Source organism: Andrena cerasifolii, chromosome 1 (assembly GCF_050908995.1).
Source record: "Andrena cerasifolii isolate SP2316 chromosome 1, iyAndCera1_principal, whole genome shotgun sequence".
NCBI classification, from domain to species: Eukaryota; Metazoa; Arthropoda; class Insecta; order Hymenoptera; family Andrenidae; genus Andrena; species Andrena cerasifolii.
In genome coordinates this window covers 7,862,352-7,880,001 of record NC_135118.1, presented here as the reverse complement: position 1 = coordinate 7,880,001, position 17,650 = coordinate 7,862,352, and the positions used below count along the sequence as shown (strand labels likewise).

General features: G+C 44.1%; 1 protein-coding gene and 1 long non-coding RNA gene across 6 annotated transcripts in view; one reads left to right on the top strand and one right to left on the bottom strand.

Annotated features, from left to right (window-relative positions):
* Positions 1–17,650, bottom strand: part of Ddr (discoidin domain-containing receptor 2) — a 225,705-nt gene that overhangs the window by 7,372 nt on the left and 200,683 nt on the right. For all 5 annotated transcript variants that reach the window (XM_076826826.1, XM_076826815.1, XM_076826854.1 and 2 more), the window contains 4 exons: positions 14,835–15,026; positions 12,636–12,728; positions 6,791–6,932; positions 737–886 (listed from right to left, as the gene is read on the bottom strand). In XM_076826826.1, the coding sequence (XP_076682941.1) occupies positions 737–886; positions 6,791–6,932; positions 12,636–12,728; positions 14,835–15,026 (577 nt within the window). The remainder of the gene's footprint in view (positions 1–736; positions 887–6,790; positions 6,933–12,635; positions 12,729–14,834; positions 15,027–17,650) is intronic.
* The window catches only part of LOC143376821 (uncharacterized), an 80,133-nt gene that overhangs the window by 8,746 nt on the left and 53,737 nt on the right, over positions 1–17,650 (top strand). The gene's annotated exons all lie outside the window — the stretch shown is intronic.

Below are 17,650 nucleotides of genomic sequence, written 5' to 3'. Positions count from 1 at the left end.
AAATTTTGTATTATATAAATAAATTTACCAATTATATTTAATATCTATTTTTTTCATTTGCACAAGTTTTGTATAAATTAGACAGGAATTTAGTTAAAGTTTTCTTGTGTTTATGATAAATATTATCAACATTATTCCAAAAATATAATTTTTGCAATATTCTTTTCAATTTCTCGAGAACTCTCGAGAATTCTCAAGAAATATGATCCCATTTCTGATTTCTCGAGGAACAAAAAATATGGAGAAATCAGGAACACTAATTGAGAGCAAAGCGGACTAACCCACATTATTCGCGAAATTGAGTTACTAGGAATAATGTATTCCAATAGGCTGTACTAATCATATGAAATAGTAAAAAATAATTTTTTTTCAACGTGCGTTAGTCCCTTTTTATTCTCAATGCCTCAATTATTGAACGATTTCATCGATAATAAGGAAGCAAGTCGTTAAGTGACATCATTTTTAGTTGAAAGTTTCTCGTTCAATTATATTGCCCAATTGAATTCAATGTCCCTGTAGGTGGGGGTGATGGAATTATCCGTCATTTCTAATGAGGACCCGTTGGTGGGGGGAGTCGTAAAAATGAGAGAAGAGTAGTCGAAGGCTTGAAAGACGGTGCAAATGGCAGCATTCATCGTGGTGAAAGGTTTAGAGGGCATTTAATGCGAGCTATTCGCCGCGTGCATTAAGTTAAGTATGCGAGGAAAATGAAAGAAGGATATCAACGAATACTCACCCTTCTCTCGTCCTCCTGGTAAAAGTAAGTCGCATTCTCGACGATGCGATGGTCAGGAAGCTCCTCGAATGGCTGTTCTCTCGCGAAAGTCAGGATCTCCCAGAGCATCACCGCGAAAGACCAGACGTCGCTCTTCAACGTGTGTCTTCCCTGATTGCCGTGAAATATCACGAAACGGTTCGTTAAATAAACAACGACGCACAACGTCGGCTTATAACTTGACTACACCGAGTGTATGCTCGCAAAAGAGTAGCGTGATAAATCATTATCCAAGAATGATAAAATGGAACAGATCTGAATTGGATGCCTACAGAACAAGGCATGTAGGTATTCGGAATTACTCAACATACTCGTTATACCGATACAGTTGTAAATAAAGTGTTACAAATGTTTTGCGTATATAATAAAAATAAATTTTATGTTAAACGATTTTATTAAAAAATGCACTAAAAACCAAATTAACCATGGTCACACGGGCTCTATTGTACCCCAAGAATAATTTTCGAGTTAAAATGTCGTGTCTATACGACTTCCAAAGGGGATTTATCGCAAGAATAAATTTTTTAAAAATATTAAAAAAACCCTTTTCCCCACAACCGTGGAAAATCGCTGATTTTCAACTACAAGTTTTATCATTTCAAATTTACATTTCTAGAAAAAGACTATTAGACCATGAGTGTATAAGTATTACGAACGTACAATTATCAGTGAAAAGTTAAAAGATTCAAAAATACGAAAATGGTAACTCAAAAAATGACGCTGGGGTACAGTGAACCCCGTCTGACCAACTTGTAATTATAAGAAGGTGTGACCACGAAGATTTAAAGTGAATCATTTAATGTGAAAAAACACCACCGAAATTGTAGTACAAGAAAATAATTATTTTTAAGTTTTTAGTACATTTTAATTTAGTTTTAAGTGCGTTTTTAATAAAATCGTTTGACATAATTATTTGTTTATATATTCTTTATTTTCTAGTTTTTAGTGTTTGTGGATTTAAATTTCACAGCTTAAACTTCTATACAAATATCTCTTATTGCTGAGTACTGCCACTAAAAAATAATTATTTTCTTGTACTACAATTTCGATGGTGATATACTACGAACGCCTGCAAAGTTTTAGTTTCACTACTCGTACATACGTGACGGATTATTTCTCGATAAATTGTGTATTTTCGGTAATCGCGATGCGACTAGCGTCCCGAACGCAGCGGCCTTTTGTCATATCCGTAAAGAACGCGAGTGTCTGATTTCAAGTCGTTTGGGTTCATGGTTATGGGTTATATTTATTGATGACTGGGTAATATTTTCACCCGCTTAGGGTTATTTTTTTTTTAATATTGTACTATCATCCAAACTACGCACGCTGCAAAGTTCCGAGACAATTGGATAGTTGGAAGTTGAGTTAAATTTGAGTTGCCATATTTGAACCATGTATACATCAAGCAAACATACAAACAACCAAGCAGGGGATCGAAGCTGAATAAAATCGTTTAAAACAAAATGTCACAAGACGCAACACCGAAACTCAACAATTCACATCTACTTACACAATCCTTACTAATATATAAAAGTGAAACGTTGTCTGTTTGTTTGTCCTTCTTTCACGCCTAAACGGCTGAACGAATTTCAATTAAATTTTGAATATACATTACATACGTCCTGGATTAGATTATAGGCTATTTATTTCTTTTGTTTATGCTATTTTTATTTTCCAAATATAATAAATGCTTCCCGGGTGAAACCGGGTAACGAGTCAGCTTGTGATCTATAAAATGCGAATACTGATTGTAAACCGAAGCAGGATGAAAAGGGAACAACATACGTACATGAACGTATTATACTGATCTCCACCTATTAATAAGAACAATACTCCCGCGATTACTTATGCAATTTCAACCGCACCATCCTACACACCGCAATGCAGCGTCATCACGAAACAGTAACGATACGCAAAATGGAATACAGCTGGAACTCCGAAGAGGAAGCGCGTCCTCCTAATCGGACATTTACCACCGAGCGGAAAAGATTGAATTCCCTCTAACGCGTCACCGCGGCACAGATGAGCCGGCTAACCAGACAACAACCCGTGAAACGTGGAATAACGATCGATGGTTGGCTGTCGCGAGTAGGAAAAGCTTCGGCGGAATACAGCAGGGGGATCCAGGCGCGACGCGGAACTTAAGTCTCGAGTGTAGCGAAGTAATTTATGGAAACTGTGCGCGCCCCGTCGAGTTCGACGAGAAGTTCAGGCGCGAATGCACCACCGTGAAACGGTTACACGTCTTTACCCTTTCCTCCGCATTGACAGTGACGCGTCTTGCGGCTCCCTCGGCTGGCACGCGCGTAACTCTCCTTGGAAAAACCGATTTACGTAGGAACCGTTTCGGAAATGTAACACAACACTCTCGAGCGGTTCTTAAGTTCCCCAGTGAAAATTACCAGAAGAAAGTGGCGTTCGATTCGTTGCTAATTAATCTGCATATTCAAGTCGGAAATAAAGTAGCGAGAATTCGACGGTTCGTTCTTGATTCTACGTTGCTATCGATGAAGGGGGAGAAGCAGGTAACAGGGAACAGAGATGGCAACGGATGGAAGACGAGTTCCTCGACACCTTGCCGCACAGGTGGCATTCGAAGTTAGAACCGATTTACGGGAGCCGAGGAGCGCGGCAGGTGGTATCGTTGCTTGACGAGAAATTACTCCAACTTAAGTGCTTTAGTTACGTAATTTCCGCGAACTACTACGTCCCGGCGAAGACTGCGCTGGCTGCCAGCGAGTGTACGGATCACGCGTGTCCTGGGGACCTTATAAACGCACTCCCTTGTAAACTGGAGCGGGTACGCGGGCGTTACTTTCGATGCCTAATTAGCTCGGAGCTGCGGCGTCATAATTAAAGGTTCAACGTCACATTGAATCAAGATTTCTCATAAACGGAACTTAATTACTTCAACAGCGCACAAAGCTCCTGCCAGGAGAGTGTTCGTTAAATGTTTTATTACCTCGCCTCGCGGTAAATACATTTTCATTAACATATTCAAATATCAATGGGGCAAGTTCGTCATCAGTGTCCCCCTTTGTATTCCACTCGCTCCGCGCTATTTTCAAATACCTACCCCCGGTTTAATTGCAATTACTTTGGCTCGATCGAGCCAGCTTCTATTATTCTACATTCTCCTTTTATTACTCGATAATTGCAGAGGGAAATTCGGTCGCCGGCCGAGAGCCTTTCTTCATTATTCATTTAGTTGACCGAGTATTGAGTGGAATATGGGGGCGGTGCGCAAAGTCGAGCTCGCCCGCTCGCTGTCGTAAACTTTACGACAGCCAATCGCGCGACATTAGTTCGCGCCCCGGTGTTCAACTTAATAAAGTCTACCGTTAAATCATTAAATCGACGCTAATTCCGTATAATTCTTGAAGCGTCGTTTCGCGCCCGCGCGGGCCCACGGCTCGGGCCGTGCCCGTTTCATTAACGCAGCACAATGGCGTAGCTCGGATAAACGATGGCAATAATGAAACATTAACGGGGCAGTCAATTTGGAATGACTGCGGGAACGACCGGGCAAAATACTATATCGCCCGCTCGTTTCCCATTTAGTCGAATTACCATTTAGCTATCAATTTGCCGCTGCACGGATTTCATTCATACGCGATTTCCGATGGTAATGGCCCCCGCTGATAAGTCGATCGACATTTCGGACCTCAGAGCGGGACGGCTAGGTAGGTACGAGAAGGCGAACGCCCTCGCGCGGGCTTGTCCTCGGCAAATTGCACTGTATCCCCTCTGGGAAAGAAATTCAATCTAGAAATAATGAAATCTGATTGCCCGACTTTTAATCTCCGAGCCATGCTGTTCAGATAATTAGTAGACATACGGTGTAATGATATTTCCGTTTTAAACTCGGAATAATGGGATAAATATTAAATATTCTACAAATCCGCACCGACTCGGAAAAATCAGAATTCCCGAGTTACCGAACTTCTTGAGCTTGAAGCTGCACGGAGCTGTCGAGCAGGAAAAATTCATTGGACGCTCGGAGCGTAGCCCTAGACGGGGGTGGATCGACCCCGCCTGGGACTTTCACGGTACTAGCGATGACGCGGGCCGCGGAACAACGTGGAAGCTCTCTGCTCGCTAATGCCGCGCGACCGCAGACAGTTCTGGCGGGCTGACGCTTCGCGGTTTCGCGGATCGACAGACCGATATCGACGGCCGCGGGAACGAGAAATTAAAAACAGGATACGCCGTATAAAATACGTCGTCCAGCGCGAAACTCGCCCCCATTCGTTACACTGATATACTGGCATAACGTGCGCTGCCAATAAATTTAACCGTGGCCGCGGCGCTACGTGGAATACGTAGTTCCGAGACTTCATTCCCGAGCGAGAGCCCAGGACCGCGGATACTAATTCGTTTCATATTTCTTTGGGAAAACGACGCGATAACTATCGGCCCCAATTCGCCGGAATACCACGGCGAAGGAAGAGAACAAAAATTGTTAGGATCTGCCGCTTCGTGAATTATGCAGGATTCCGGCGGCCCTGTTACGCCGGAATCATTTTTGCTACAGCTACAGGGAAGTCGCGGAAGATTCCCACACGCCACATTAGATATTTACGGTTATTAGTCGCTTTACTTTCATCGAACATGCAACTCACGGATCACGACTATGCTGGTACACTTCGGGGGCATCGCAGGGATCTTGGAGGACGATTTGATTGAGATTGACACGTTACTTTCCTCCCCTTTGGCGTTGCAGAAGAGTAGCAGAGTGTGTCAATAGTTAAGTAAATTGAACTGTTATGAAAATTATAGTTTGTACGAATTCTCGTTAAAAAGGGAATGTTTCACGTTGTTAGTCGCCTAAATCGCGTTAATCCATTCCCGCTCGTCTTAACTCCCTCCAAACTGTTTGAATTCGCTTCGAGTATCTCGAGAGCCACGTGGATCAGCGTGGATGGGTTCGAGAGTGAGGAGGAGGGTTAAAATGGATCATGGGAGATATAGGGTTAGGTTGCAAGTCGAGGCGCGTATGAAAGCCATCCATTAAACGATGATTGCTGTTGTTTTAAGTTACCGAAAACGGGGATCAACGTGGAGGCAAATATTGAGGGGGGGATTGAACCGACGGTGGGCACGAGTGCGAAAACCGAGGCTTTGATTTCGAGCGCGGGGGAAAACAACGGGCAACGGGCATACACGAAAACCAAACCGAGTTTCATCGCGTGGATGCGCAGCCACGGTCCATTTAAACATCACTGACCGAAGCGGTACGAAATAAAACCATTCGATCGCGTTTGCTTCGTTTTTCCCCGTCTACCGTGCTTCTGGACAAAAAGCGTTTACAATTTGTTTCGCGGCTTCCACTGTGAGGAAACTTAATTCGTTCCTCACAGTGCGACACTAACCGAGGTATAGAGTCTGAAAGTTATAAAATTCCGCAGAGAAAAATCTATCAAATTTTTTATTCAAGTGTAGACAGTGTAGGTAATGCGAACTCTTCTGATCAGTGGCGCACTCAGGATTTCATCTTCGGGGAGCCGAGTTGAACGGAAGAAAATATATTTAATGAAAATTTAATAAAATTCATTAGACGATTATAAAAATTATTTAAAGAATAAAAATCAGTTTCCTTCCCTTTTACAAAGCTCTTGAATTACTTAAGTCGCGGTTACATTGATCTCGCTTTTCATTTTCTTTGGGGGGCGGCAAGGCCCTTTGGCCTCATCCCCCTCTGGGTGCGCCACTGCTTCTGATTCCCTATTTATATAATAGATTCCTACCCTCTAAATCTAATCTTGCAACGGTCAATCGGGGTCCAAAATCACGCGAAAAGGAACATAAGTGTTTGTAATAAGTATGGCGACGAAATCCACCTCTAAGAATTCCCAAAGAATAGAGATTGATAGATTGGTTCATTTTCGTCGAAATTCAAGAGCTTACAACATTAAGCTACGAAACTTGATACTACGTAATACTACGAGGACGAAACGTAAAAGTAGAAAAGAAAATCCCAGACTTTGCCGTCCACTGTAATAATTAGCAACTCACCATAAGCATGGATTCCCAGGCCATCCACCGAATGGGCAATGGAGGTCGACCCTCGACTCGGAAGTAGTCAGCTGCGTAAGCGCTTCTTCCGGAGCTCAGATCCGACACTTTCACCGTATGACCACGGCTCACCAAGCAGTTTCTGCAACAAGCCCCCGATCCCTTCCATCGTATATTCTCATCATTTTTTTTATTACGACAGCTGGCGCGCTAACGGCTGCGCCCGTTCATGTATTTTTTTTTCAGCTGACCCGCATAAGTAGCGCTAACTTTTTCAATATTCACGACTCCGCGCGTACGAGCGAATAAACACGCAGAAGTTTCATTCCATCTCTAGGCAGTTAATTCCTTTTCCATTTGGCTCCCGCCGTCGCCCGAACTCTCCCTTGTAACCTGCGACCCTTGCGTCCACGGAATCGCTTTCGCAGCTACAAGAAAAGTAGAGTAGATTTCGCCAGATAATCCGTCTTCGAGGTCGAGCGGATTATTTAGGCTCCCCTGTACTGTCACTAAGCATGCAGGGCCGCTTTGTCGATAGCAGACGTGCTTAAAGGACCGTTGTCGAGCTTTTCTGACAGGATCAGAGTAATCTGATAAAAGTATCCCCTATACACCGACGACTGGCACAAGGTCGACATGCTCGAAGCCTGCTTATCAAAAAAGCTACAACCCCTGCGTCACTCTGCGCATCAACATTTCTAATTTGTCAGACAAGCAGTGGCGGATTTAACGAGCGGCCGATGAGCAGTTGCCACATGGGCCCCTGCCTAGAATGCCCCCCAAGGCCCCATCTTCAAAAAAAAGAAGAGAAAATTATGATCTTATCCAAACACTGTATTTGTTTTACCTGTAGTACTACACTTAGCTCGTTTTTATTAAACTACAGTAAAATGGGGGAACATTGGCAGCTGGGGATAACATTGGCACATGCCGGGGTTACATTGGCACCTATACGCATGAACATGTAAAAGTCGCATTCGAGATCGAGATTTTAGGTACTCAATTGTTTCAACGTTTGCGGTTATATATCCAATAATCGCCTGTCAAATAGATAACTTTGTTACGTTATACGTTATATTATTAATAACATTAGATCGCAATAATGCCTAGATCTTATACAGCGACTACCGGGAAGTATAAAGCATTTGTAGATTCCGATCTTGATAAAGCTTTAGCTGATGTTAGAACTGGAATGTCTCAACAGCAAGCTAGTCAAAAATATAATATAAGTAGAGGTACTATTCAAAAGCATTTGAAACGTTCTTGTACCAAGCGTGTGGGGCATCCAACTACTTTAAGCGCTGATGAAGAAAAAGTTATAGTAAATACAATGTTGGCGGTGGCTACATGGGGCTGTCCTTTAAATCCATTTGACATGAAAGTAAAAAAATATCTCGATAAAATTTAACATGTATTAACACTATTCGTACCAACACTTCATGTATACCTATTCCTACCGTGACCGGTCAAATGACCGGTCCTCGAAAAAGAGTTATATTTTTTACAATCGAACGTAGATAGTAGTTAATTTGGTACTGAACGTAATAATAAATGAAACAACATTAACCAAATAACAAAATAATTTTTTTTTTCAGTTTAATTATACACTTGAAAAGAAATCATAAATAAACGGTAGTCATATTGTTTCTTTCATTTATTTATTCATTTTTCTGTCTGTTTATATACTTGTTCGTCTGGACTGCATTTTCTACAAATTATTAAGCTCTCAAATGTACATTTGCCGCACACGTATTTCTTGTATTTCGAACACATTTTTGTAGTTCTGTTATCTTTACAATATCTTACTTGGCAAGTTTTGCGTACGTGTGTATCTGAAATGCAAATGCAAACACTTCAGAAATTTTATACCGCGATGCTCTCTTCGCGTTATAAAATTCAACTGTGTCACTCAACTCTGCGATCTGCGTACTAATGGAAGCCGGAGGGAGGTCGCGCTGCTCAATGGCCTTTAACAATGTCCGTTGTGTAACGAAGAATGTAAACAAAACAAATCGCGACAGACCGCGGATATGGACAAATAACCTAAAAGTAAGGTTTCTTGGAGGGGTTTGGGGATTCGTCTTGCCCCTGTGACGTTTCGGCTTGTGGGGTACACTCCTGCTATGAAACATTATTTCAACAATTCACGTGCGTAACTTGATAGCGTCTCCTTCAGAATAATGTAATAAAGAGGCTCGTTCCGTTTCCAGTTGGACATGCCACGTTCAGATAGCATTTCTTTTCTACCGATTATATAGGTTTAGCAGAGTAAATATGATAAATCTTTCGACCGGTCAAATTGACCGGTCGCGGTAGGTTGGACAGGCTACATAATATATTTCTCGGAAACAAGTAAATAAGAGTCGAAGTAAATACTGAAAAATTCATTGTATACATATTTTAAGAAAAGTCGTAAAGATAAATAGCGATGTGATAACGTTGTACATGGGAAAATGTACGCCAAAGTTTGAAAGCGGTCAAATTGACAGGTCTGGTACGAATAGTGTTAAGTCATTCAAAAATAGCAGCATAAATACAAAATACATTTGTTTCCGATTTTAGTATTTATTGAAGAATAATTTTACTAGTCCAATTAAAATTACATACAAGAAGAAAATGACAAAAATTTTATGCATTTTAACACTTGTAGTACAATCACGAAACACGCAATGTTATGATAGGATACTTAAAGCAACTCTGCCTTCTTTAGTTTAAATGTCCTATCTAACATTTTGAAACAACCAAGAAAACTGAAGTTTTATCATTTACTTCGTACCGTCCTTATTTCCCTTCGTTCAAATTAAAACATGTTGTCATTATTTCGTAACAGCCTGATATCATTTTCTGTAATAGGTGAACCGGAAGGTGATGTATTATTACCGTACCAATTGATTAATTGTTTTAGATAGGATATTATAACCATTTGGAAAGAAGTTAGGTTAAATACATTATACTGTTTATAAACCTTTACGAAGCACGTAGAGTTTTCTAATTTTACTTAAAAGGTAAAATACGTGTGGAACTTCAAATATTTCAACATATCTGAAAAAATGAAAAAATGCTAGATAGGACAGTTTAACTCAGGAGGGCAGAACTGTAAACATTTTAATTTTTGCATTATATAACAAAATGTGTCAAAAACCTGCCAATGTTCCCCCATTTTACGTTACCTCTTCATTTTTCGGAAAAATGATCCCCTCAGAACGCTTGTCAGTCGGGCCTCTTTTCTTAAATTCGCCACTGCCCGCAATACACGTTAAGCAGGAAGATATGCAAAAGGGGAAGTTACTTTTTACGGGATCTGTAGGTTCGTTACCGTCCCTCATCACCAGAGGACATTAGAATATCAAATAATACCTCGAACCTCAGACTGTACCGAAGCTCTGCGTTTTAATCGACAGTACCTTTCACGGCGGCTGTAACAGTTCTCTCCCCAGAAGGCATTCCTTCGTCCACATCGCGGTGTTTCGCGCTCTCCGCGCGTTTTAGAGCTTCGTCTGGCGGCGATGCATTCTGAAGGGCCGTTTCGAGGCTCGCAAAGGGGGCGCCGCTTTTAAGCAGCTCGCGGCGGAAAGGTTCCGTGGCGCGTCGAAAGCGATGGTCCCTCCAAGTTTTGCGCGCTGATTTGCACGTAAAACCGGGCGTTTATCGCGCCCCGCCGTGGAGAGGGTTGGCAAGGAGGTAGGGCCAGAGGGGGAGGGGGGTACAGAACGGTTTAGTAGCTACCAGGCTTTTATTTTACGCGCCCAGCGGAGTGCCTTCGGCCCTCGGGCCGCGGGTAGATTTGCCGGCAACTTTTTTACGCCATCGGTTAAACACAGGGCTCGGTGACGCGGCGCGGGGCGCTTAAAAATTTTATTACGCGCTTTAATTAATCTCCCCCCGCCGTCGGTGAACAACGCGGGAACGTTTTCCGTATTCAATTACACGCCACCGGAATGACGGAAAGTGCCGGCGGCGTAATGCATTTTGTTGACGATATTAATTACGAATAATCGTAACGCATCGGGATCGCTAATGAGCTGGTATGTACGCACTGCGAGGGAATATATTATATTTCGGGGGATCGTCGCGCCGCGTCACCGTGAATTGGTAATGACAGGGACCTGGAATGTCGTCAATGTCGGCCGACAAAAGGAAAGCACCTCGCACCGTGTCGCGGCCGATAATGCGCGCAAACGGTCCGCGGTTCCGTCGTTTAATTCGTGGCGGGTCAAAGGGCTGCCGGGCGTTTCATATTCACCGTTTTATTTGCCGTCGGCTGGTCGGTCTTTGGGCCGTTTCGCTCGACACCCGTTTCTATAAATCAACAGGCAATTAATTTCATCGGGCGGCGGGCGCGTACCGCGTTTATGTGCCAGCGGAGGCGGCGCCTGCGCCGAGAGGGCATTACGATTAAAGTTTATGATTAGAGTTAATAATTCGAACACGTGACCCGGCCATCCTGCGCCCCACCTGTTCTGTTTTAATGGCCCTGCCACGTTCAACGTCCCCTTCAGCTGGCAGCGATTTCGGTCCCCGTGGGTTTCTGAGTCGAAGCTGCGGTGGGGTGGAGGATCATAGCTGGGGCTGGGTGAAATTGGGAAGGGCTGGGAACTGCCCTTAAACTAACGGAGCACCATGACGTAGGAACTGCGACTTAAACCTTGACATTAGCCTTGAAGACGCTCGAGCGTGTAAGAAGCGCACCGATTAGGAACTCCATTGGGATTTATAAGGTTATAGGTATCGTAACTTTGCGTAAATAATAGCTGTAAGAAGCATCAATTAATTTCACAAAAGTTTGTAGCTTCGTTTATCTTGCTCGCAACACTAGCGGAGACCGGGGCTAGTCGACTAACGAGGTTAGTTGACTAATTCCCTTTAATTGTTGCTTTATGTTATAAATTATGCTGCGATTCGCGATATTGAAGCAGATGAATGACCAGCTTGCCATTTAACGTGTCACCGTGACAAAAACTTGCGAGTTCTATCAGTGAGAATGGAAAATCTAAAAAGGTCGGCGGGAAGTAAATATTTCTGTTTCGACTATTTATGAATTTTTGTCCACTAAGTATTGCTTGATGTGTTTTCATGAATATTTTGTGGGACCATGACAAACAAGTAGAAAATAATTACAGTATCTAACACGATGATACTTAATAAAAAAAATAACAGTGTGAAGGAGTGGAAAATTAAAAATTGTTGGTCGTAGGATATATATGTACGCCTTTCGTATACTATATTGATGGAATTGACTGCGTATATATACGCCTTTCGTATGTATTGATGGAACTGTGACAGTGTAGACATACGCGTTTCGCAGGCAAAGTGTTAAAACTGAAAAGCAAATGTCGAGTCAACTAACCCCATCATATTTGTCAACTAACCCCGCAGTCGGGGTTTGTTGACATATTCGTCTCACTACTGTAAATATAATAAAAACTACGACCTAGGCTGAATCAAAACAATTTTAAAAATTAAGCCCGTATACCTAATGAAATTTGTAAACTTTTCGCGTGCGACAGGTCAATAAAATACCAATGGTCTATTTATAAAAATTAGAAATGTTAAAAATTAGTCAACTAGCCCCGGTCTCCCCTACTTGCCACTGTGCACCGATGTCTGCTACTGGATCCGAATAGCAGCGTATCTCTAAACACAAGACTTCCGTAACTGAGAGTCTTAAGTCAACCATAGCCATCGACAGACTCCTGGAGAAGGCGCGCCCGTCCCCGTAGCGATCATTCCCAGCAGCGAGAAAACGCGTTCGGGTAGAGCGGAGAGCAAGGTACGTATCGTCGAACGAATGACTGATCGCCAAAGTTTGCCTTAAAGTAATCTATGAGAAGCCGCCTGTCGTTACCTTGTGGCGAGATCCCGATGCACGAAGTCCATTTCCTCGAGGTGTTTCATCCCGGATGCTATTTGCGTGGCCATGTAAACCAATGTGCCGAAACTGCAACACGAAGAACCAAGGCTGAGTTCCATCCTGAAGTTTGCTCCTCGAAACTCGGTGTCTGTGTGCACGCGACTGTACGTGCAGGTATCGCGTAATGTATACACCGCCTGGTCGTTTGCATCGGCTGGCAATACCGCAAATGACGACGCTTTAAAGTACAGTGGAACGCAACGTCGGCCGGCCATTTGCATTAACAACAAAAGCCCAGGCTGATCGATCGTTCCCCTGTTCGTTACTGCCCGTCGCGGAAATAAACTTCACGGTTTTACTTCTCCTCCTTTTTGCCATTTCCATTGGAGACGCGTGCGTGTAGAGCGCGTTCCCGACGCCGTTCAGGTGAACTCTTTTTTACGAATACGGCCGCTAGTAACGTCATTATTCCTCCCTTATCGCCGTCGCGCGACGAACGCCCGTTTAATGGCGGATAATGTATGACCCGACTCGAAGGATATACCCCCGTTCGTTTAAAACAACGCCGTAGACCGCCTCTTTTTCGGTCAACTTTTTCATCAACGCGATTACGCGGTTGGAACAGATTTATTTGTTCACGGCGACAGACCTATCAGCGGAGCGTGAATATCGTTGAATGCACTTGTTCGCGAGGAGGGACGATATATTTTTACGTCCCCGACAAAAATGCATCGCGAATTTCCCATTGATCCCGCCGGTGACTTTTGCGAGACAATCCCCGCTATGCGAATTCTATAACCGATGAAAACTTTCAATCAGTGGCCGGCGATACGACTATTATTTACCGATGGAAAACCGCTTGTATGTTGCTTCGATGAAAAGGTGTTCCATCAACCTTGTGAAAACTGACCAGGGGGGAGAACAGTTCGAAACGATATTTTGCAAACATGGTTACTGGCAGCATAGAAAAATGCGGGGCTCATTCTGTTCGCGTTAAAGGTTTAATTAACGGAACCAAGTAGCTTTTAGTCGACGGTCGAATAGGATTTTAATTTCGTCAGTTACAAAGCGATTCGTTCTATGTAGATTCCGGCGGAATCGACTGTTGTAGATGGAACTTGATGAACGAACGGAAATTGCAGTATCTACCGTGTGCATCTACAGGGTGGTCCGAGAATTGTATAACAAAATGCGGAATATATACCTACTCCTTTTCTGATAGTGCGCTAAAAGGAATTAGGGAATTAATTCTTAACAACAATCTCGTTAAATATTACCTGCAGAGAAAATTCGGTTATAGACCACCAGAATTTCTAAAATACCTTCAACTATTAAGTAATTTAGCTGCGGTTTTCCCCGGTGAGAAAAGCAAATTGCAAAAAGAAATATTTATTATGGAAGCACAGTTCGCAAACCACCCCGTTGATTCGCTGTGGTGCGTTCTTCTTGATCGGGACAAAGAGAGGAAGAGTCCTATCGGTCGTTTCTCTTGCAGCGGTCGCCGAAAACGGAGGCGCGAGAAAAACACGCTCCGCCGACAGCTGTCACGTGCACCGATGATCTTCTCTGTCGTTCACCTCTCATTTTCAGCCGATTTCTCGTATTTCGAGCACTTTCGACCGATTCGCGGACATCCCGTATTTCCACACTCGCCTCGAACGTGATTGGAACTGACGTTCCCCTAGCGATAAAATCGCAAAAATTGGGTTCATTGTTCGCCGTGACGAAAGCCATCGTTAGCTGGAATATCATTCGTCACCAGCGCGATGCGACAAGACGACGTGAAAAAATAACCAGCGTTGTCCCGCTCTCGATCGAACATGCGAGCTTCAGCGTGGACGTTACAAGCCCCTTGATTAAAAAATCGAACACAGTTTCAGCGCACAGCAGCGTGTAAAATGACCGCACCTTTCATTTCAACAAACGCGCTACCAATTAATAAAAATAATTCGATTCATTCACCGACGAAATTTACAGAGTATCTACAATTCGTAACATCGAGGTCCTCAGAATCCTCGGTGAAATGAAATTCAAAGCTTCTCGATGTAATTCGTACAGATACAGTAATGCCTACTGGAAGAAGTATGTTATACAAAAGCAAGCCTCGCGTCCCTCTCCGTCGGATCCAATATGATCCGCTTGGCAAACCGAACGGAAATCAGCCCGTCGCTGGAGTATCGTAATTAGCCGTACCTGAGGGTCTTAGCAGTGTGCACGGTGGACGTTTCAGCGATGTGGCTCTGCAAATATTGATTCAAATCCCCGTACTCGCCGTTTTCCAATACGATGCACATGGGGTCGTCTTCGAGGCTGGCACCGAGTAGCCGCGCGACATTCCGATCGGCCAGCCGCGCCAGCCTTTTTGCCTCCTGTTGAAATTCTATCCTGGAAAATACAGGGGACACTCGGAAGTAATATCTTTATAGTCGGATGCCCTACCGGCCGGCCGGGTATTGAATACGGACAGGCGGATATATAGTGGAAATAATGCGAGCGTTCTGTCTCTGGGTATTGTGTCGTTGTCCTGGGGAAACTTTCCTCTCCTCTCTCGCCCGCCCTCGCCGTTTCCCTCCTTTTCTGTTCCTCGCGCGGCGCGACGGAGGGGGAGAAGAAAAAGGGACGTTGCTGGGAAAACAACGGAAGAATAGAAGAGGGATTGCAGCCGGCAGAAGCTACGGTAACGCGGGGACCAGGGATAATGGCTCCTAGAGAGATTATCGTTTCAAGAACGCTTGTGAGTTTCATGTTTAATAGAGCTTTCCGCATGTGATATCTACGAGCCGGATAAGACGGCAGGTCGGTGTTTCTGAGCTCTTCAATGCCCCAACCCCCTTTCCTCGGCTCGCTGATTTTTTAGGGTTATCGTCTGGTAGTCAATTTTTATACGCGAAGGTACTTAGGTATTCGACGCGTTTTTACAGCCCGCAGGGAATGCCGTCGAGAAGAATGTTCGGCGATTCTTCGAATGATCTCACCTTTTTTTTTATAATAAAATCGCGATAACGGCAGTACCTAGTAATTTTGTTAACTTCGAGGAGACGCGTGGGATTGTACACTCTCAATGGTTTATTCTCAACTTTACTGGAAACATTAACGTAACAATGGTATTTCCGCAGGCATTATCGTAACTTTATTGAAATATAAGGCTCGACCATTTTGCCCTTTTAATCACTGAATTTCATTAGGTTGAGTAATTATGAAGCACAAAGGAGTTGGGCGAGTGCCGTTACACAGGAGGTCAGCGGACAAACTAGAAAATGCGCCTCTCTGGGGGACAACCCGGGACTTCCGGGAGAACGGAAGTAAAATAAAACTTTCCAACCGATGTCGAGTAATTTATACCTGTGTAAAATTGTACAAAATGTGACTACTGTAATTTTCCGCCGGGACACTAAGAAGTTCGGACGTCGAAGGAGCTCTGAACTTATTTAGAAAGAAAAATAGCAACGAGCGCGTGATACTGTTAAATCCTTTCAGAAAAATTGATTTTCTGCAGGAGCGAAAACAGAGAAACCAAGCAGTACCTTAATTCATTCTCTGTAGAACTCGCATGCACACACGGTCGCCCCGGAGAAACTTAGAATGTCCACCTTAAAAGCAACACAGCTGGCGCCGCAACTTCGGCCACGCGAATAACGAGAAATTCGCGGGTTGCAGGTTTTATCGCGAGCCGCCACGATATCAATTAATGAAGGGCGCAATTACCGCGGCCAGCGCGTCACGACGCTCCAGACACACAAGCTTCAACCGTTACCATTCGAAAGCGCGGGCTTTCCGTGCGCCTGGAAACCGCTTCCGACCGCCGCGTACGCGAAATGTGCCTCGCGTGCTCGCCTGGCCAGATTATCATCAGATTTTCGGACGAGTGGCGCGTTAACGAGAATTTCCCCGACTTCTATGAAAAATACAACAAAGCCAATGGAACACCGTGGCGAAGCTCGCGTGGCTCGCTGCAGGCAACGGCCGTCGAAAAATCATCGCAGCGTCGTCGGATTTATTGGCACCACAGAGTTACACCATTTTTCTCCCTATTCGTTTTTCCGCTCCTCCTCCCTGCGATACTTCCACCCTTCTTTTTTTTTCGGCCCGGCACAGAGCGGTCTGTCGCGGAACAAAAAGAATGGAATAAACGAGCGGGACCGTACTTCCACGTCGCGTTCCCTTCAGCAGCCTCCTCCTCGTCGACGATACACGGTTCCGCGAGCGTTCCGTTAGCGGCGAAACCTGTAATCCCCGATCTTGTCTAGCCGGATCATCCTTTCACTGTGCCAGCGATAACGCATCGCTGTGTTCCTCGCTGGGACATGCTTTATCGTGTACTTCCACTAGGGGTTCTTCCTTGGCCTCGAATCGGGATCCGGCCAGGCTTCGCGGAAGCGAGCACGCGAATCCCAGGGAACGCAGCCTAATTTTAGTCGATTTTTAACTACCTTACGCGATACAAAGTGTGCACCAATAACAATATTCATAACATAGTTCTTCCTACTCTCTTGTCAGAACTTCATTTGCCACAGTAAATTCAATATTAAATGGTGTCGAGATGAAGATGACAGTCCGACACAGTCAATTACCTACTTACACTGCGTTCCACATTAGAGCATACTCGTTTCGCGCAGGGATACACTTGTTGATCGGTAGTAAACCGGCAGGAAAAGTGCTACGACCAATCGCGAAAGTGCTACGACCAATCGCGAAAGTGCTACGACCAATCGCGCGTGTCAGATCCGTGGGAGCTGCGCAGATCGGTCGCAAATCGGTGGGGGCGTTGGTACGCTCTTATATGGAACGCAGTATACTTAGCTGGCAATCGTAAATGCAGGTGTACACGATATCGATGTAGAATATGGTTAAAGGGTGCATCATGGGAAACAGTACCGTCGCGTACAAGTTATTCAATTATACGCCAGTCACCGACCGTTTAAACACCTTTCGCATTATCGCGTCCTGCCAACTTAATACGTAGAGCGTGTCATTATATTCGAAATCACTTTGCGCGGCATTATCGAATT